This window comes from Taudactylus pleione, unplaced genomic scaffold (assembly GCF_031769625.1).
Source record: "Taudactylus pleione unplaced genomic scaffold, aTauple2 ptg000642l, whole genome shotgun sequence".
NCBI classification, from domain to species: Eukaryota; Metazoa; Chordata; class Amphibia; order Anura; family Myobatrachidae; genus Taudactylus; species Taudactylus pleione.
This window is the reverse complement of record NW_028285044.1, coordinates 4,468,603-4,490,548: the sequence shown is the minus strand read 5'-3', so window position 1 is coordinate 4,490,548 and position 21,946 is coordinate 4,468,603. Positions and strand designations below refer to the sequence as shown.

At 45.5% G+C, this 21,946-nt stretch overlaps 1 protein-coding gene across 1 annotated transcript in view; it reads left to right on the top strand.

Annotated features, from left to right (window-relative positions):
• Window positions 1-12,460: 12,460 nt before the first annotated feature.
• LOC148479022 (E3 ubiquitin-protein ligase PHF7-like) overlaps window positions 12,461-21,946 on the top strand; it is a 70,634-nt gene continuing 61,148 nt past the window's right edge. Inside the window, exons 1-4 of the mRNA XM_088455106.1 lie at window positions 12,461-12,474; window positions 14,907-14,928; window positions 17,344-17,465; window positions 20,934-21,001. Coding sequence (XP_088311232.1) covers window positions 12,461-12,474; window positions 14,907-14,928; window positions 17,344-17,465; window positions 20,934-21,001 — 226 coding nt within the window. The remainder of the gene's footprint in view (window positions 12,475-14,906; window positions 14,929-17,343; window positions 17,466-20,933; window positions 21,002-21,946) is intronic.

The window sequence follows — 21,946 nt, the reverse complement described above, 5'->3', positions numbered from 1 at the left end:
TAGTTGTTGTAGTGCCAACCATACACTGGGTGCAGTATGCACTGTGCAGGACACTACATTGGCCCATGTGCGTGTGCACGGCGGACCAACCAAGCACTCTTGCGTGCATGGATTGTATTTCTAAACTTTAGGGCTAAGGCAGTGGTTCCCAAACTGTGCGCCGCGGCACCCTGGGGTGCCTCGGGACACTTGCAGGGGGGCCTTAGGTTGGTGGTCAGGCATCAAATCAAATTCTTTATGGTCAATGTAATGTAAATATGTGCACAAACAGTAGCACAAACCTGTCCACCAGTACATAACTGAACCTAAGGATGACAGGTAAGCACAATTGACTTCACTTTACTTCACTTACTTCAATACATTTTTTCTGAATTTCTCAATAACAGATTTTGGCTTAGGGGTGCCGTGAAAACAATGCTGATATTCAAGGGCACCGTGATTCAAAAAAGTTTGGGAACCACTAGGCTAAGGTAATTAATATTGTATTTGTTTAGGAAAGTGGTGGGGGTGGGGGGGTAGGATGAGTGTGTGAAAGTTTTTTTTTTTTTCAATAAGTCTTGGTGGTAGGTGCGAGCCATGCATGTTAGGTCTAATCTGAGTACATCATTTTAAAATAGCTTTTATTACATAGGCTATCCTTAGCATTACCTTGTTTTCCTTTCATCTTTACATTTGTACCTATTGGGACACCCTCTTGTGCCTTTTTCCTTTCGTCTCAATGGATAGAGTTGTGTGCTAATGCCTGCCACTGCTGCATCTGTGTACGCAGCTGCTGTGCGAAAATATGCAAATGTCACAGCAGCCAGTATTTGTATGGAGACACCCACCTACGACTTTGCAAGTCCAGGCATCGGCATACAAAGACACAGCATCACTCTCACAACATTAGATTATCACAGTTCTGAGTAACCCCCACTTCCTGATTGTCAATCACACTGTGAGTAAAAGTCACTGTGAGCATCTATGGTAATGTACCAGTGTGACTTAGACACATGTGCAGTTTAATCGCTCAACTGCAAAAATATCAACATTGCGAACATCTCTGAATCAGGCCCTATGTTGTGATTTAGTTATTGGTTGATTTTCAGGACTGGTTCTATACAGGCGCCGGTATGTACTGAAATGAGAGAATCGGGTGCGCTGGTGTTCTATCAATTAATACCCTGAATTCAATTCGGCAGCTGTCACTGTGGGCTCTGCATCCCACAAATAGGGCGACAAATAGAAGGAAAAAGAATTGTGGAGTGCCGTATAGATTCAGTAAAATTAATTTATTGTACACTTAATACATTATGTTCCTAAAATGGCATAGTAATTATCAGCTAAAGACTGTAATTAGGCAGCTAAACAAAACCTAAAAGGTGTTCCTAACAAGACATAGCAAATATACAATATATTCCAATCTCTAAAAAGTCTGCGTAGACATTTAAAAAAAAAAAAAATGCATTGAGAGTTTTGTATATATCAAAAAGGTTAAATCCTGTGAGGTTATTTAAGTCGATAGTTAGCCACACTATTTAGTATGTAACAGTGCGCAGTACACTGTGGCAATGTTACTAAGTAAGGTATGTAATCATAAAACATGTTTCCAACTTCAATGTTCCCAGAGTGATACTGATTAATCAGAAAGTTAGTTTGTATCAAGGGGTATTTAAACGCTGTAAAATATTGATTGCTGGTTGATAATACTTGCAAGGATAATGGGTAGATGGAGGAATGAATTCACCCGGCAGGAGGTCAGATATATGCCTTTCCAGAAGTTGTTAGATTTGTTCACCAATGGGTATCAGCCAACGCTTCAGTGGTGGAATGTCTCTCCGCTGTTTGGAGAGGATCAATTCATCTTTCTACCTGTGCAGATGTGTAAAGTACTCCTAATATTAATTGTATGACATGTATTTGTTCTGAAATAAATTTACATATATGCTGAGGTGTAGCGTAGAACCATGGCACCTGGAGCATCCCCCCCCCACGAACTCGCTACAGTTGGCATGGCCAGACAAAGGCCTCTCGCACCCATGTGGTCTGATGACCGTGCATGTCCAGTAGCGCAACCGGCCTCCGAAGAAGAAAATAAAGTGATCGTATTATTGATCTTAGTGATTACTTTTGCACTGAAGGGACTGGCTCATCTGTCCCTGTGTATGTATTTTAATATGCCGCGATAAGCGATGGCAAGAAATGATAATTACTGGGTCTAAAACCTGCTAATTAAAAATATGCACCTTTGTCAGAGGTGCTCTGCATATTTATTTCTTCCAGGAGATGCATTCAAATTTATACTTCAAATATCAGCTGTCAACAAGTCATTTTTTTATACACTAAAATGTATTAAATAAATGTTTATAAATAAATTATCAAATAAATATTCTATACAAGCAACTAAAGATGCTTAATAGGATGGCATATTATTTCTCTAATATAAATCGCTTATACATTATTACAAATGAATCAGTATGAATGACCACCGGACGTCAGCCCAGGTAAGTATACTATCCCTACCCCTCTCCCCCCCCCTAAACCTATACCTCCCTTAGAGGTGCCTAACCCTAACCTCCACCCCTAGTGCCTAACCCTACCCTCCCCCTGTTAGTGCCTAAACCTAACCCCCCCTCCCCGCACCCTAAACCTAACCCTCCTGGGGGGTGCCTAACCCTAACCTCCCCCCTAGTGCCTAAACTTAACTCCCCTTCCCCTACCCTAACCTTCCCCAGGGGGTGCCTAACCCTAAATACTACCGGGGGTCCCTAAACTTAACCCCCCCATCCCCAGCTAAGTGTATACTCACCCCCAACAGAGGACGATCGGTCCGGCGTCCTCTCGGCATTCCGGCGTCGGGATTAACATAGGTGTCGATATTTCGATGCCTATGTTAAATCTCTTGCCGGGATTACAGTGTCGGGATTGAGACCGGCTCTCATAACTACATCCCATTACAAAGGAATCGGTATGAAATACCGCCGACCGGTAGCGGCAGCCCGACAGCTGAACAGATCCCAGCAGCGGCAGCCCGACAGCGCTGGAAATCCCGAACGTCCTGAGGTAAGTAAAAACTAACCTAACCCACTAACCCTAACCCTCCTTAGGGGTGCCTAACCCTAACCTCCCCCCAAGTGCCTAACCCTAATCCCCCCTCTAAGTGCCTAACCCTAACACCCCCTTCCCCGCTGCCTAAACCTAAGTGCCCCGGGGGGGTGCCTAATCCTAAATCCCCCCCGGGGGTGCCTAACCCTAACCCTCCCTCCCCCTAGACTAACCCTAACCCTCCCGGGGGGTGCCAAGCCCTAAGTATCCCCCGGTGCCCTAAACCTAAACCTCCCCATCTGCAGCTGTCCGCTCGCGGCACCCGGCATCGCTACGATCGGGATGCCGGGTGCCTGTCTCCCGGTATCGGGAAAATGACAGGCGTCTCGATATAGACGCCTGTCATTTAACCCACGCCGGGATAAAGCAGCCGGAGAGCCAGCTGTTGGGATCACGTCAGCCGGTTTCCCGATTGCATCCCCATTACAAATACATTTTAAAAAAATAAAATCATAAAAACATAAGATAGAGAAGAATACATTTACATAATCAAGAGAGTCACTTACTTATTGCTGATCTTCGTTTTGGTGTTCCTCAAACAGCATGCCATTGCCATGGTCACTGTGGAGGAGGGTCCTGCTGCATCATGGGAGAATGAAAGACCATCAATTGCACAGCTCCTTCATGAAGGTCTGACTCCTGCATTGCTATTAAATTATCCATGCAGCCAGTGGCACAAGGGTGCTGATAGGGGGGGCGGGTATTAATTACCTGGGCCCGGGCTGCTGGAGGGGCCTGGTGGAGGCCTAGCTCCGGCACCACCCCCTTCCCTCTTAAATCACAGCAGCCCAGCACACGCTGCTGTGTGTTGGGCTGCAGTGGGAGACTGCTCGCGGCTGCTGAGCAGCAACCGCAGCAGTCTCCTATGCCTGTGGGAGGGAGTGATCACGCTGATTGTGCCCCCCCTGGCTATCGCCGGGCTGAGTGGCTCACAGCATCCCCCTCCCCAGCGCACATCGCCACTGCAAATAACAAATATATTTTTAAATCCTAAAGGGGCGTGGTCACACCACCGCGATTAGGCCACACCCCCTTCATCCAGGCCTGGCCGGTCTCTCTACGCCACTGCATGGACATACCATCTATAGATTGCAAGCCTGTCAACCCACTGTTCCACCATGTTTGTTGCTCTACGCTCTTCCTTCTCACTCTAATGACGTGGCCACACAGGTACCTTATATGCAGGCCTGCTGTCATACATTCATGGGCGGAAGAAATGGACAGTGGGCAGGCACAGCCCCATTCCCCTGCAGTGGAGGATGGGGTTATGGGTTTAGGCTCTGGGAGGTCCACTAGGGATATTTTGGCCAGGCCAATCCAACCTTGCATGGGGCAGGTGGAGACGTGACGTGGATACACTGATAACAACCGATCCATGGTTGGCAACCTGGTTTTGCCTTTTAAATGATTGCCCCTTTAAAACATCCAGTAGACTTGCTGAAAACTTTTTAAACATAACGTAATCAGATAGAACATAATAAGATACTAATGGTCTTGGTACTACGGTGACCCAAATTTAGTTTTCATGATTTTCTATGAGGACAGCTCAAACAGCAAACCAGGAGTTTTTTCAGTAGGAGCTTGGCTTTTGGTAGGATGCAGCTCATGTTGTAGAATACTCATGGAGAAGGAATCTTATTTGAGATTCTTGGAACCCGGCCTGTAAGTTATCGTGAAGTTGAACTTGAAATAAATAATACCCAATGATCTTGCTTGGGCGTTTACTCTTTTATCAGTCAATATACTAAAGGTTTTTATGATCCATGAGCACTGTGATGGCTTTATCTGGCTCCCTCCAACTAATCTCTCAGATCTTCAAAGGTCCACTTTTTGGCAGTAACTCTCTGTTGCCCACAATATAGTCCATTTCTGCTGAGGGAAATTTCTGAGAAAAAAATTCACGAGGATGAAGTATTTTATCTTTCAGGTTTAGTTGAGATAAGATTGTACCTGTCAATATATCTGAGGCATCAACCTTAATCACATAGGGTTTGCCTGTGTCTGGATAACAAAGTACAGGTGGTGTACAGAATACCTTTTTGAAAACTGAAAGCTCCAATTTGATGGATCTGCCTCTTTGCTGGTCATAGCAGTGAGAGGGGTAGCTGTGATGGAGAAAGTATGGTTTAGTTGATACTAAAAAAAAAATGTTCATTGTCCAATATAGTCCAAAAACTGTATAAGGTCCTCTCTTATACAGTTTTTGGACTATATTGGACAATGAACATTTAAGTGCTACTCCACATCTCTCCTTGTGCCATACCAACAGACTTAATTTGGAGAAGCGTACTGCACTGTAAGTGCTCTCTCTTACCTCCAGTCTCTGGTAAACTTGGAGACACAGAAGCTTACCTGAATGCCACCCAGCACGGGATCATCTATGTAAACAGCGACCGCAAGGGCTGTCACGAAGCTGACCTAACTACTGCCCGCAAAGCCAACAGCATCAACGGAGATATAGTGCTTTTTCTACACACAACAATATTGTGGCTTGGCTGTGAGCTGCTACAAACCTTTGGAGCCCGGCATATAGGGGAGCCGTTATATTTAACCCGCTTGTGGCAGGACTTGGTGAGACTCTTAAATGTGGAGAGAATATTTCTAACTTTGTCCTATTAAGGGTTTGGACGTCGAACCTTAATCGTCATATATGTTCATCCAAGCATGTTTTATATGTATTCATGTCAGGGGAGGAAAAGCAGTCAGAGCAGCAAGTGTCATGGCGGCGCCCATGACAGGGACTCCGATCCCTGTGCACCAGGCTGCCCGGGACACAGCATCAGGGAGAATTCTCAGCACCTCCCACGTCGCCGCACGAGCCGCCCGACTGCCCGGGAAGTCAGAGGAAGCCGGCGGGACGGTAAGGGACGGCCGATCCTCGGCTGAACTCTGACAGTACCCCCCCTTTCAGGGTGGACACCGGACACCCACCAGGTTTACCAGGAAATCTAGTATGGAAGGCTCAAACCATTTGAGGCGTGTGAACGTCTGTGGCCCCGATCCATGCCCTTTCTTCTGGACCGTACCCTTTCCAGTCACTGAGATATTGGAGTTTGTTAGATTGGGTAAGTTGAGAGTCCAAAATCCTCCCTACCTTGAGCTCTGTACCTTGAGAAGTTTGCACTTGAGGTAACTTGGGAGCAGAAGTTTGAAAACGATTCAGCACTAGAGGACGCAGTAAAGAAATATGAAAGGTATGGGATATTCTTAGTTGAGGAGGGAGTTCCAACTTATACGCGACCGGGTTGATGACCTTGCGAACACGGTAAGGACCAATGAAGCGCAGAGCTAGCTTCAAACTAGGTACTCTCAAACAGATGTTCCTGGAGGATACCCAGACTTTATCTCCAACTCTCAGCAGTGGGACAGCGACACGTCGTCTATCCGCAAATTTTTTGTAGTTCTTAGACGACTGCTTCAGAGTAGAATGAACCCTCTTCCAAATGGTCGCGAAGGACTCCACCAATTTAGAAACTGCAGGAACCTCTACAGTAGGCAAATTTTGAAAATCTGGGACTCGAGGATGTCTCCCAAACACCGTAAAAAAAGGAGTGGCTTTGGAGGAAGTGTGATATTTGAAGTTATGTGAAAATTCTGCCCAAGGTAATAGATCCAGCCAGCTATCTTGTGAGGAGGAAACGAAGAGTCTTATGAAAGTCTCCAGCTCTTGGTTAAGTCTTTCGGTTTGCCCATTAGTTTGTGGATGGTAGGCTGAAGGCTGAAGAAAATTTTAACTTGGTTCCACAAGTGCTACATAAGGCTCTCCAAAATTTAGCTACGAATTGAACTCCGCGGTCGGAAATGATCTCTTTAGGAAATCCATGCAACCTAAATATTTCCTTAATAAAGACTCTTGCCAACTGCGGAGCAGAAGGGAGACCCATTAATGGAATAAAGTGTGCCATCTTAGAAAAGCGATCCACGACTACCCATATGGTATTGTATCCTTGGGAGCATGGTAGTTCAGAGATGAAATCCATGGATATATGGGTCCAAGGCATATTAGGAATGGACAGGGGTCGCAGTAGACCTACTGCCTTCTTGCGAGGAGTCTTATGCTGAGCACATTTTACACATGAAAGAATAAATTCTCGAATATCCCCTTTCATTGTGGGCCACCAATAGGAACGCTGAAGAAACTTGTAAGTCTTGAGGATGCCAGAATGGCCAGCAAACAGAGAGCTATGAGCCCAAGTTAGTAATTTTCCCCGTAGTTCTGGGGTCACGAAAATTTTCCCTGGGGGAGGAGTCAAAATCTGAGTAGAGGCGAAGACTACAGGATCTAAAATTGGTCGGGAACGTTGATGATCCTCTTCCTGAGTGCTGGACAAGAAAGACCGTGAGAGGGCGTCAGCTTTTCTGTTTAGACTGCCAGGACGAAATTGAAGTTTTAAATTAAATCTTGAAAAGAACAAGGACCAACGGGCCTGTCTAGCATTTAGACGGTGAGCCGTTTGGAGGTAGATTAAGTTTTTATGATCCGTGATCACGGTAACTGGAAAGTTGACTCCTTCCAACAAATGCCGCCATTCCATTAAAGCTAGTAGTTCCTGGTCACCAATTCCGTAGTTCTTTTCGGCAATGGAAAACTTACGAGAAAGATACCCACAGGGATGGTACTTTCCATCACTTGAGATTTGAGACAGTACTGCCCCTACCCCTACTGAAGAAGCATCTACCTCAACTGTGAATGGTTTGTCCAATTGGGGTTGGCACAGGATAGGTGCAGTGGAGAACGCTTCTTTTAATTTTTGGAAGGCTTGGATGGCAGTATCTGGCCAGCGAATGGGATTAGCCCCCTTCTTTGTGAGATTTGTGATAGGTGACACCAGTGTAGAGAAATTTGGTATAAACCGCCGGTAATAATTTGAAAAACCCAAGAAGCGTTGAGTAGCCTTCAAGGATTTGGGTAACGGCCAGTCAGAAATGGCTTTTAACTTCTCCGGATCCATCCGGAGGGTCTTTCCAGAAATTATGTGCCCTAGGAAGGGTACCGCAGTTTGTTCGAAAAGGCACTTGGATATTTTTCCATAAAGGTGATGCTTCCAGAGGCGGGACAAGACTTCGTGGACATGCTGGCGATGATCCTGCAAATTCTTGGAAAAAATTAGAATATCATCCAAACAGACTATAACAAAACTGTAAAGAACATCCCGGAAAATCTCGTTCACGTAACCATGAAATATCGCTGGGGCGTTGCAGAGTCCGTAGGGCATTACGAGATATTCGAAGTGGCCGTCTCTGGTGTTAAAAGCGGTCTTCCACTCATCTCCAGCTTTAATACGAATTAAATTATACGCACCCCGCAGATCAAGTTTGGTGAACAAAGAGGCCCCGCAAACTTTATCAAAAAGCTCCGTAATCAGAGGCAGAGGATATCGATTCTTTACAGTAATCTGGTTGAGACCACGGTAGACAATACAAGGCCGAAGCCCGCTGTCTTTCTTGCTAACAAAAAAAACCCCTGCCCCTGCTGGAGAACTGGAGGGCCGGATAAACCCCTTAGCTAGATTTTCTTTTATATATGTCGCCATAGCGGCTGTTTCAGGAACTGATAATGGGTAGGTTCGACCCTGAGGAGGGTTCTTCCCTGGCAGGAGCTCAATACCACAGTCCCAGGAATGATGAGGTGGAAGTTTATCCGCAGCCTGTTCGCAGAATACATCGGCAAAATCTTGATAAGCTGCTGGTAGACCGGGAACAGAAGAACACTTGGGCTTGTCAGATGGGGGGAAGCTTATATTTCCACTGGAGGACACCGTATTAGTGCGGACAGGGAGTACTTGGACGAGACATCCGTGGAAACAACTTGGACCCCACGATAAAATCTGCATACTGGACCACTCAAACATAGGGTTGTGCTTTTGTAGCCAGGGGAGGCCTAAAACTAGTCGGGAAGAACAAAAAATTCAATTGTCTCCTGGTGCAGACATCCAATCTGGAGAAACACTGGCAGGGTTTTAGAGGAAATAGATCTTCCTAACAAGGTTTTGCCATCTACACCTGAGAGCAGTAACCTGTTTGGCAATGGCACCACCGAAATGCCTAGGGTCTGAACCAGTGACTTAGAAATGAAACTGCTGGCAGCCCCAGAATCCACAAGGGCTTTAACCATCCTTGTCCTGGACCGGTAGGAAAGCAACAGAGGCAATAAACTGTCATTTATTTGGGAGGAGTCAGAAATAACCCCCAATTGCATGCTCCCAACATCAATTAGGGTTTCGCGTTTCCCGCCAATACAGGACAGTTCCTTAATATGTGCTTCGGAGCAGCACAATATAAGCACAATTTATTTTGAAAATGCCGGTTCCGTTCGGCGGTACTTAACCGGGATCTGTTAATTTGCATCGGCTCCTCACTGCTAAGGAAGGAAGGAGGGGCATTACCTCCCAAGGATGGGCGATCCCGAGGACGATCTCCACGCTCTCTATGGCGAAGGTCAATCTTTATACAGAGGGATATAACATCCGAGAAGGCGGTAGGTAAATCCCTAGATGCCAATTCATCCTTCATCCTCTCAGATAAGCCATGTTGAAGGCTGCCTTCAGTGCTTCCTCGTTCCATTTTAGTTCGGACGCCAGGGTTTGAAATTGTACCACATATTGCCCGACGGACCGGGTACCCTGACAAACGCAAAGCAAATCTGAAGAAGCAGAGACGGATCTCCTGGGTTCATCGAAGATCCTTTTGAAAGCTGTCACGAACTCTTCATATCTAGATACGAGTGGATCTGCTCGTTCCCACAAGGGGGAGACCCAATCCAGAGCTGCCCCGGTTATTAACGAAATTACATAGGCCACCTTAGACCGGGAGGTAGGGAAATTCTGGGGTAGGCATTCGAACTGGATCTCACACTGGTTTATGAAACCACAACATCGTTGAGGCATACCATCGAACCTCTCGGGAGTAGCCAAGTGCAAACGGGATTTTTGAGGAACGACCCCCGAAGGTAATACCGGAGAAACCGTAGGAGCGACAGAAGGTGGAGCATGAGACATAGTAGCCAGAGTGTTCTGAATAGACAGGAGCTGACCAGATAATTCCTGTAGGTACTGGGCCACATGTTGCTGTGCCGCCTCTTGGTTATCCATGCGAGCCGTTAGCTCCTGGAGATTCCCAGTACCTGGGGAGCCCGTAGCTTCCATTGGGCCTGAACAAACTGTCACGCTGGGAGGCGGTTTTCTGGAAGCTGAGGCCAGAGGCTGCGGGAGGAAACGGAGGCGAGGTACGACCTCCGCATCCACGGGTCTTGGTCGTTGGCAAGACCTAGTCAAAGGTGCGGAATCTAACCCACGAGATGGTGTTCGCCAGTGACCCCCACCAATCGGGATATGGGCTTGAGCTGCACATCGTAAGCAGGTCGCGGTCCTTTGACTAGGTGACCAAAGCCTGCGGGAAAAAGGAGAAACGAACACTCGTGGCCCAAAGGGTCTGTGCCAGTAAGGGGCATGTAGGGACACTGTACTTGAGGTACAAGGAAGTGTGCACTGCGGACATACTCTACCGGGTTGCCGGTCAGAAAGAGTGCACCACGGTGCAATACTGTAACACGTAGGTAGAGACCACAGAGTCCAGTAACGAGGTGGGTAGTGGTACTGGAGCCAGCCAGAGAATATGACACTGGAGAGGTGGGTACGTATAACTACACTCAGACTGTGATGGTAAAGCACTGGTGAAATGGATAGTATACTGCACACAGGTGGCGGTGGTAATGCACTGGTGGAATAGAGGTATACTGCACACAGGCGAGGTGATAACGCACTGACAATATAGCTGCACACAGGCTGAGGTGGTAAAGCACTGGTGAGATGAATGATATAGCTGCACACTGGCTGAGGTGGTAAAGCACTGGTGAGATGAATGATATAGCTGCTCACAGGCTGAGATGGTAAAGCACTGATGAGATGAATGATATAGCTGCACACAGGCTGAGGTGGTAAAGCACTGGTGAGATGGACGATATAGCTGTACAAAGGAATAGATCACTGGAAGCAAGGGAACCTGGAATGAGATACCACTAGTAACACAAGCAGCGACAATGGTTGTTCAGGCAACTACCTGATACACAGGAGCCGGAAATATACCCCTGGAAGCCCACTGATTGGTCCACAGCGTCAGCTGACCGGCCAGACTGTCAGGGGAGGAAAAGCAGTCAGAGCAGGAAGTGTCATGGTGGCGCCCATGACAGGAACTCCGATCCCCGTGCACCAGGCCGCCCGGGACACAGCATCAGGGAGAATGCTCAGCACCTCCCACGTCGCCGCACGAGCCGCCCGACTGCCCGGGAAGTCAGAGGAAGCCGGCGGGACGGTAAGGGACGGCCAATCCCCGGCTGAACTCTGACAGACTGCTGTCCCTTGAGTAATGCACAGCTCCATATCTTTATTATTAGCAATCTTTTCCCACTTGCTGGCCATCTTTCCTTGCTGATAGACAGAGGCCGGTTCACCTGGGTAAAAGCGCTCGAACAAGATTTATGCTGCCAGTTGCCATGAGTGGCTGACAATCCCAGGGTGACTATGGTGACACATGATCCCCGAGGGTCTGTTATACAGTAGCAGAAGCATATGAGTGTGGAGAGCGACAAATCTGTACAAGGGGCAGCGGCAGGCTGGATCTCAGGAAAGACACAATTTCCTCTCACCTCTGTAGTAATACATTTCTTTCCCTCAATGTTCAAATAGGGGAGCCACACCAACTGCCATTGATGTTTGGCAGGACTTGGGATGACAGTCAGTGTTTGAATATGGGGGTAGGGGGGGTAAGGTGCGCTCTTCCTGCTAGTAATGGTGATCACCATTACTAGCAGGAAGAGCGCACCTTACCCCCCCTACCCCCATATGTTTTCAGTGCGGGAAAGGTACTCCCACACAAAGGTGCAGCACCCCGAAACCACAACACACCACCCCCTGGTCAACGAGAGCGCAGTTCTACCGCCCATCTTCAGTGTTTGAATATGAACTGTGCTACAGCCACGATGAGACAGTCAGCCAGGACATTGCACATGGGGAGGAAACATTTTAGTTCCTTTCAAATTTTAAAAAATCCCTTCTTACTGGGCACCTACATAATGGAAGTGTATGCGGAGATCACAGTAAACCCTTCATATTCTGTTTTCACTTTATAATTGTCCTTTTTTTATCATTCTACAAATTAAAAAAAAAAAGAAGCCTGTGTTCCTTAAAACATAGATCTGTTTAGTGACCCATGAGTTTGCTGTTTTCTCAAGACATAATGAATAATGAGTTATCCCCTCAATCTTCTTTACTGTGCCGCTTGCTGTCTGCACAGTGATGCCTCAAAGCGTGCGTGGTTGCACTGACCCACAAATGAAGTACTGATTAGCTGCTATGGAAACAGACCCCAGGGTACCAACATGAGTGAGCTAAGGTGAGGGGAAAGGAGTAAATAAAATACATAAGACTAAATATTTGGAAAATTATGGATATATTTGGAGACTCTTTGTGAAATATACCATTTTTACACAGTGGCATAAGTTCATTCCAGATGCCTGGAGACAAGTTTTAATTTGGTGCCCCCCCCTTCTCGTCACAGCCACTGACACTGTAATGTAGCAAAAATACAAAGGGAGGGAGCGCAAATAGAATTCATGTAAATTTAATATAAAAATTAAAATTGAAAGAAATAGGTATAAACATAAAGTACACATAAAATACACATAAGTTGCACAATATTAATGGAATGGATCACCTTGGCCTCAAATAATTGAGATGAATGAGGACAGCAACATATTGATATTAAATGTTAAAAAATATGTAACAGTGATTCAAGAGTGGTGTACACTGTAACTATTGTTCTTAGTGGAAACTAATGTGATCATTCACATAGGGAAGGAGATGATTCGATTTCCAAATAAATTAATCAGCAAGGGTCGGAAAGTTCAGTCCATAAACAAGTGCTTTCCTTAATGATGTCCCTGCACTTGTGATGTTGTAAATATATCCCAATCGGGCAGGTTAATAGCAAGGGTTAACCCAGAAGAGCATGGTGACCTACCTTATTTGTAAATATTCAGTTGGTACTTAGCTGATTTTTGGTATTTACTGACCGGTCTGTGCACATTGGGTCAGTAATCCTCCTGGTCCAGTCCTCGTGCGTGCAGCAGGCAGTGTCCGGAATTCCGCTCTGAAAGGTGGCCATGTGGAGGAAAACCGATGATCAGTCTGTACTGCAGAGGTTCTTCCCCATCTTGGCTGTGTGTGGTATGACGGGGTAGAGGGGTCAATCCACTCGCTCTCTGGTCACGCTGTGACGGGGACCGGTGAAGCCGATGTGAAGACAGCTTGTGGATATCTGAGCAGTCTAGTGCGGCTGTGATGGGAACCCATGAGTCTTATGTGGCAAGTGTCCATGTGGAACGGAAAAGTAGGATGTTCTAACGCGTTTCTCTGCCCAAAGTCATCCTGCAGTTTCCTCAGAGGTCTGTAATGTAGCAATTCGCATGCAGACAGGCTATAGATAGATGAAGGCAGCAGCTGATGGTCTGACATGGAGCTCTCCACTAGTGTATGGTGGCTTCTCAGGTGCCGGGAAGGGGTGCCATGTATTGGGCGACCATGACTGTACACTACGGGTACATAGTTACAGTCCTAAGTGGGGTGAATATGTTGTGGACAATGGAGGAGGTGCCCCTACAGAGCTGAAGCCCCGGCGGCAGGCGCCTCCAGTCTCCCATAGTTCTGCCCCTGTTTCTACAGGATAAAGTGTCATAAATGCTACCTATTTTTAAATGGTTTTACAGTTCTGTAATTATTTGCTACTCTAAACTAGAGATGAGCAGTTCGGTTTTGGCTCAGTTACGTACAGATTTGAAAACTGAATGTTATTAGCTATCAAGCTTGTTTTGTATAGCCAATACATGAGATCCGAACTTGCGCTAAGTTGCCAATGCCAAACCACTTACTAGTGAAGTGGTCAGGGCCGGTTTGAGGCATGTTCGACCAGTGCGGTCGAACAAGGGCACCACCCCATCGAGGGCGCAACCCTCCCAGCCATTCCTGATTTCAGCGGGATAGTCCAGTTTCTCGGGCACTACCCCGCTGTTCCACCCGTGGGGTGAAGTGTCCCTTCGGCGGTCAAGAGGTTGGGCACCTCCACTGCTGCAGCTGTGCGGCGGGGCCGTACCCCAAGAAGAGGAATGGATGCTGCGCGCATGCTCGCAGCATCCATTCAGTGCAGGAAGAGGGCTGCCCCCAGCCTTGTGTTAGCGGTAGGCGTGTTATACGGGCACACCCCCAAATAACATCATTTAGGGGGTGTGTCCTATGGTAATTAGGCCGTACCCCCATTTTTGGTCACGCGCAACGACTACCGTTCTGCACAGGGTGCAGCCCCCTTGGAGCTGGCCCTGGGAGTGGTTGTTGGGTTATGCCTGTTTCTGTAGGTGTATGCATGCATGGCCACACTTAGGGGTCTTTTTTTTTATTAATTATTGTATTTTAGACCTGATAATTATAATTTCCTATCAACACATATTGTGGCAATAATGAATTATGTATCTGGGCTATTTAGCAACATTTTCATGGCTGGGACACAATTACTTTACTTTCACACTTGGACATGGAATTGCATGACCAATAAATGTCCTGATTGCCACTTATAGTAAAGGCTGTGGGGCACTGTGTGGTCAATGTAAGATAACATATACGATGTTGTAAGTTTGTAACTAGGTATTGCTTTACATACTGGAATTCAGAAGCCAGCCAATCCCTGCGCCTGATTGTAGGGATAAAAAGAGCCAAAACCCGAGACTTAGGTTAGTTGTTGGAGTCTTTATGATCTATTCTTGAACTCTGTTGCAGGATGAATGTGGAGCTGGTTGAGGTGTGCCTGGCTCGCCAACAGTGCTTTCTTCCAGCCTGCCATCAATGGGACCCTGCTCAGTAACCTCCCTCACCTGGCGGGTAAGAGTTACCCCATAACTAATCAATAGTTCGATCAATGTATCAGGGCCCACTGTTTAGGGGGTGGAGAGCTCTCAGGAAGCTATAATTGCTGCCTTTCTCAAGGCGGTGACATGGAATAGACAAGAATAATGCACACATTAATCCAGTATCCTCACAGGTGGGATGGAGAAGGTGGCTCTATTCTATTATAGGCCAAGTAGAGTGTGTGTTTGCGTAATTGTAAACAGATGTAGACTGACACAGAGACAAATACAGTGGTTTGCAAAAGTATTCAATCTCCTATAAATCAACAGATTTGTCTGTATTACAAATGTCAATACACAGATAATTCCAGTAAGTTCTTGTAGTAAATTGGAGGCAGATGTCTTTACAGCATAGTACATAAAAAGGTAATAAATGCACACTGGGGGTACGTCAATGGCCTTATTTTGACACAGCTATGCCTTTTGTCCCACTGTTAAGACCTCTAATGTTAGGAGGTATGGCATTTAGAGATGTGCACGGACCGCTGTTATGGTTTTGCCAAAACTACCCTCAAATATTTTGGTTTTGCCAAAACCACCCTCAAGTGTTTTGGGTTTAGTTTTCGATCTGGATTTCTGCAAAAATTAAGAAAAACAGCTAAATTCATGTCATTTGGGCCTGTTTTTGTTCCTACGGTATTATTAACCTCAATAACATTAATGTCCAGTTGTTTCCAGTCAATTTTAACCACTTCACAGCTCACAATATTGTTTTCACCCATATTGGTCAAAGGTTGTAGCAAGCTTACTGGCTAAACTAAATGAACGAACAGCGGCACAAACACATGGCAGTTTAAAAAAGAATATAGCACATCTAGAGTGGCAATGCAGTGGCAGACAGGATGGCAGTTTAATATAAACTATACGATGCTATAGAATGTTTTCATTAATCAAGAACTAGATCAGAGGCCCAATGCCAGCACAGGTAGAGGTGGAGTACTATTTAGTGGAAGCCAGGTAAAGCATTGATTGATTGATTGATTGATTGATTAATACATGAATACTTCACTATTTGTGAATGTGTTTCAGCACTAAAAACTTGCCAAAAATGTTTTAAAAATGAAGCTGGACCACCTTAATTGATCACCTTTAGTAGATGCTGAACTACTATCACTGGCAACAGTCACAGCACTAGTACTGGGTTGCTGCTCCTGCTCTTCTATCGACTGATCCATGATTGGTTTATTCTCTACACCAGGACAGGAGTAAAGCTACTGTTGATCAACTTATTTGCCACCACACTAAGTGAACGTACCTTTATGTACCACCGCTCACCGTCGCTTACACTGGAAGGAAAACACAATATACAATTTTTTTGCAGTAATTTCTTTTTTTTACACAAACACCTGCAATTGTTTTTACACACTAGGAGGAACAGATCTTTGTGAGAATTGTTTTGGGCTGCAGGTGATGGGGGTCATAACCACACACATAAAAGTAATATATGCTGCGTCACTCGACTGAACATACACTTCTTGACATACACAATACAATTTATAAATTAAATTAAAAAGACTGCTTATTTTTTGTTTTAGACACATACATCAATATAGTGATAGCTGTGATGCTAATACATACAACTTAATATAAACTTGTGTATAATTGTGAAAACATTCTCTAACATCAGAGATAAAACCTCTCTGGATATCAACACTCCCTGTTTTTCAGCTGTCATCTCTTGGTTCAAATCCAATGGTTCATATCGGTCATCAATCTGTAAACAATAATGACAGTGTGCCTTCTAGTGCAATAAGTCAATCAGACTTCCAATGTTGTCACAGTGAAAGTAGTGAATACACCTGTACCATGTGAGAAGCTTAAAACAGCTTTTTATACTCCCCAAATGTATTTTCATTGTGAATCTATATGGGTACTTCCATGGGGCAATCCAATCTAGTTCCATCCTGGTGCTATTCAGTCTGGTTTCATCCCAGTACTATCCAATCCGGTTCTATCCCAGTGCAATCCAGTCTGGTTCCATCCTGGTGCAATCCAGTCCGTTTCCATCTCAGGGCTATCTAGTCAAACTGCTTTTTGAGTCTTTCCATGCTAGTTACAGTCAGTCACCAGTGCAGAAAACCTAAGCAGAGTAACGCGACATGCACGTTTGGTGCAGCTAAGCTCAAATCCCTTTGCGGGGGTCCTAGGTGAAATCAACCAGCAATTAGACTCCGCACCTCTGTCCTGTGTCTCAGCCAACTTTTTTGGTACTGGTCAGCTTCCTCTAATCCTGCATTCTATCTCATGAGTCGCAGCTGCATTAGACTGTCCAGTTTTATAGCTCGTGCTCCTGAACTCTCACCTACCAGTGTCTCCAGCTTGGTTCCACAAACAAACTACACAAGTGTGACAAACAGGAGGAAGACGTCAACATGTTTCGTCCATTCAATTACTTAGGATTTCATCAGGAGGATCCATTCACCATAAAAAGGTAATTTCAGCATTGTTTCAAAGGTTGACATAAAGAGGTTGGCATACGAAGGGGCTAAGGACCTGATTCAGACCCGCTCGTTAGATGCATATGCTCGCTCGATACGTATGCAAATTTCGGGAGGCAGGCGATTACATGGCAAGGCATTAGCATGTCCACTATGTCTTGGCTTGCGATCACTTTGTGTATGTAGATGGCCACCAGTCTGTCTTAAGATGCCCACTTGCGCACGTCATCTCCAGGAAGTGTATGCAACCATCAGTACATCGGGTACCATCGGATCCGATCGCAGCGCTTGTGGCAGACTATACCCTACCGCAAGCACTGCAAGCACTTCAGTGTAAAATCCAGCCAGGTGACGTGTACTATGACGCTGCCTCTTAATTATGCATGCCTCTGAAATGGCGTTGAGACGCTCAGGCGCGCTTGCATTCGCACCTCCACTCCCCCGTTTTTAATGGCCAGCCCCTGTTACCACCTACAAACAGCTTCTCCTGTCACTCACTCTGCTGGGCAGTCTATGCACAGCGAGCTGAACACTTCTCGATCTCTCGCACTGGTTCGCGCAAGTGCACTGCGATGCGTACGCATGCGCATAATGCAAAAATCGTCCAGCTACAAGCAAATGCATCCTAGCGAGCGGGACTGAATCAGGTCCTAAGTTCGACCCCATGGCTCTACCTTACCGTTGCAGTAATAAGTGCCCTTATAAATAAAATAATTATTACATACATGTCTGCCATCAGGGTGGGACTGCCAGTACTGCAGTCATGTGCCCGGACAGAGAAGGGGCCTGCCTCTGCAGCTGCAAAGGAGGATATCTGTATAAAAATGTCCTCAACAAAATGACTGCTACCATTGAGAAGAGAAAACAACTGACAATATGGACAAACAATTACATAGGAACACAAGGAAGCATCACATTTATCATTAGGCAGAGAGAAGGTAACATTATGTCTACACTGGGAAACTCTGGCTGACAGAGGTGAGGCAGGACTGAGGTATATATATCTGTCAGAAGGAGGTGGCTGTATACGTGTGCATGAAATGTAGGTGATGGGCAAGGCTGGTGTATATGTATGAGAGGGAGGTGGTTGGGGCATATATGTGTGTGTGTTGCCATGAGGGTATTTATGTATCATACAGAGGATCATACTGAAGTAGCTGAGGCAGGGCCAGGTATCATATAATTTATATTATACATTGCCATGTTATAATAACACCCATCCCCACAACCCAAACTTTGACAATTTAAAACAAAAATGGTTTACGCACCAATTGATGCTCCACCACAACAATAGCTCCACCCACATTTTCCACAGCTCCACCCCCAGGAGGGCCCCTGCCTATTTTGTCAGTCCCGAAACCCCACAATTTCTGATGCCAGCCCTGATTACATAAGACTAGGTTAGCCAGTTCTACCATAAATTCAGCAGGGGGACCAGAAGTAGTAGTTGAAGCAAGTGTTTTCCTAAATTATCCAGTCCCTTATTGTGGTGCATAACACACATCAAGTGTAGCTAAAAAGGATCTTTTTGGTAGAACCTCAATTTTATTAAGTTGCAGAAGGAAATCTCCAGTATTCTGGATAAATCTAGTACTTTTACACACTATTGGTTGTAATATGCTATCCACATACAGTATATTGCCAGTGGATGAAGTGAATCCTTTGCCGAGATGATTGGCCTTCCAGGTGGTATTTGTAATAATTTCTGGATTTTAGGTAGTGTATAAATAATAGTACATTTTGGTTTGTCAACTGTCAAATATGCCATTGCCAATGTGGCCTCATCAAGCCACCCATTCTGAAGACTTCTGTTGAGGGTTTGATCTATTTTTGTCTTGATTTGATTTATGGGGTTGTGGTCAAGTTTGCTATAGGTGGATTCATCTCCCAGTTATCTCATTAATTCATCGTCATAGTCCATCCAATTCTGTACAATTATCCCGCCACCTTTATCAGCTGGTCTTATTACTATGGACCTCATTCAGACCTGCTCGCTAGATGCAATTACTCTCATCCAGCGTATGCTAATTTGTCAAGGTGATGACATGCGAAGCGATCGCTCGCCAAGGCATAAGCCACCCACTTTGGCTGTGCGAGAGCCGACACCCATTAGCGTATATTGAGATACCCACTAGCGCAAGTCATCTCCAGGAAGTGTATTAAAACATTGGTACGAGGACCATCGGAAGGGCTCGCAGCGCTTGTGGTTGACTTACCCTCCCGCAAGCACTGCGAGGACTTTAGTGTAAAAAACAGACATGTGACGTGTACTATGACACTGCCTATTAATTATGCACGCCTTAAAAATGGCGTTGAAACATCGAGGCACGCCTGTGTTCGCACCTCCACTCCCCCGTTATTAGTGTCCTGCCCCTGTTACCACCCACAAACGGCCTCTCCTGTCACTCATTTCACTGGGCTGTCTTTGTTGGGCGAGCAAGCGGGCTGCGATCGCACAGAGTTGTTTGTGCAAGCGCAGAACGAAGCGTGCGCATGCGCTTTCGCAAACCATCGGGCCACTTGCGAGCGCACAGCGCTAGCGAGCGGCTCTGAATCAGGCCCTATATGTTAATTTGCTCTTAAGCGCTTTAATGCTTCTTTTTCCTCTATTGAAATGTTATACATTTTCAGAGGGGTAGTGCAAGTTATATCTCTGGAAATTAATCTTAAGTAAGTTTTCATACTAGCGTTGGATGTCATGGTATCAAATTGTGATGGCTTTTTAAAGATATTGGTTCTTTAAGAGCTATCTTTATCACCAAAGAAATCATGTACACATTGCTTTCGTCCAAACTTAGAATGCATTTGATTGAATTATAGACCATTTTGTCTGTGGGTTGCAACAAAGGAAAGTCCTCTGGACAATAATCTCTTTTCAACATCACCCTACCGGTAATCAGACAAACTGAATACAAGGTCTAGAGTCTATTTCTCTGGCCTCATCTTCTTATGGCCAATGAGTCTTCAGGTTCTGGAGGGTCCATATTGATATCTGTACCGCTGTATAAAAACCAATTGATCTGGTCTCTGTTTTCCATATCCCTGATTCAGTTGGGAACTGTGGTATGTGTCTTCATCTAAAGTTCCGGGTTGACCTTTGTATTTTATTAAATGCAGTGTCACACAAGAGCCATAAAAGGTATGGTTCTTATAATCTGCAGCAATAGATTCCAATTTCTTTCTTTTGATTGCAATTAATTATCACTTATAGACTTCGGCCTGAATTTGTAGCCTCTCAAGCCAATTATTGGTTTTATCCTCCCGTAGAGAGGGTATTGCTGTTATACTGAATGCCTCTATTTCTGCCTTATTTCTCTACCCACCTCCTCAACCACAATCATGATAAGATCTAGTGAGCATTTGTTGAATATGCTGCACCACCTATTACAAAAGATCAGATTATTCCTGCCAATGGTGGGGATATTGCTCACTCGGAATCCTCGTGGGATTTGTTTCTTCAGTGGTATTCGGTGTGGAATTGACCATGAAGTGCAATATCTACCTCTCTACGTCTCAACTTCAATAATTGGTAGAAGAGATCTACAGACGACTCAGCAGATAACCCATCATTATCCAGTTGAACAAATAAAACAATTTCTATTTCTCACCTGTAAATGAGATAACTCCTTGTTCCGCTTGAGACAGTAATGCCTCATCCAACAATCCAGCACCCCCTTGAGCTATAATAGACACACAATATTATAATTAATATGGAGAAAAGAATCTTAAATATGTTTAAGTATCTTGACTTGGTAGCTTAAAATATTATTCACAAAGTGATGTAAATAGGACACACAAGCAGCTTCTGCTGATTAAAGTGATATACTGCATGGCTATATTCTGAGTGCGACTGCGGTTATATCTGCATGTAAAATGCTACGTTACAGTGTCAGCAACTGTGACACTGTAACATAGTATTTTCGAATGCAGATACAGCCACAGTCGCACACAGAATATAGGCATTCCACATATCATTTTAAACAGCAGAGTCTACTTGTGCATCCTATTCGCATCACTTTGCCTATAAGATGCATCTTAGGGGAAAAGGTCGCACAAAAGGATGCTCAGCCCTACCGAGTAGCATGGCACAACTAGAAGGGCAGCAAGGAGGTTAGATGTAGGTGGACACATCTGTACCTACCCCTCCTAGTCCTAATGGCGCCCTGACAGCTTTTTTTTCAACACAGTGGGCCTGATTCAGAGCCGCTCATAAGCGGCCGCTCGTTCGCTCCGAGCGATGTTCACACAACTGCGCATGGGTATGGTTCATAATGCGCATGCGCCATCCAGTCATTGCGGTCGGAAATCGAGCACTCGCAAAAGTGAGTGACAGGATGAGGCGTTGGTGGGTGGTAACAGGGGAAGATGCTTGAAAACGGGGAGTGGTGATCCGAACGCAAGGCGTGCCAAACGGTCCAAACGGGCGTTTTAAGGGTGTGCATAATTAACAAAGCAGCATCATCGACCACATCAC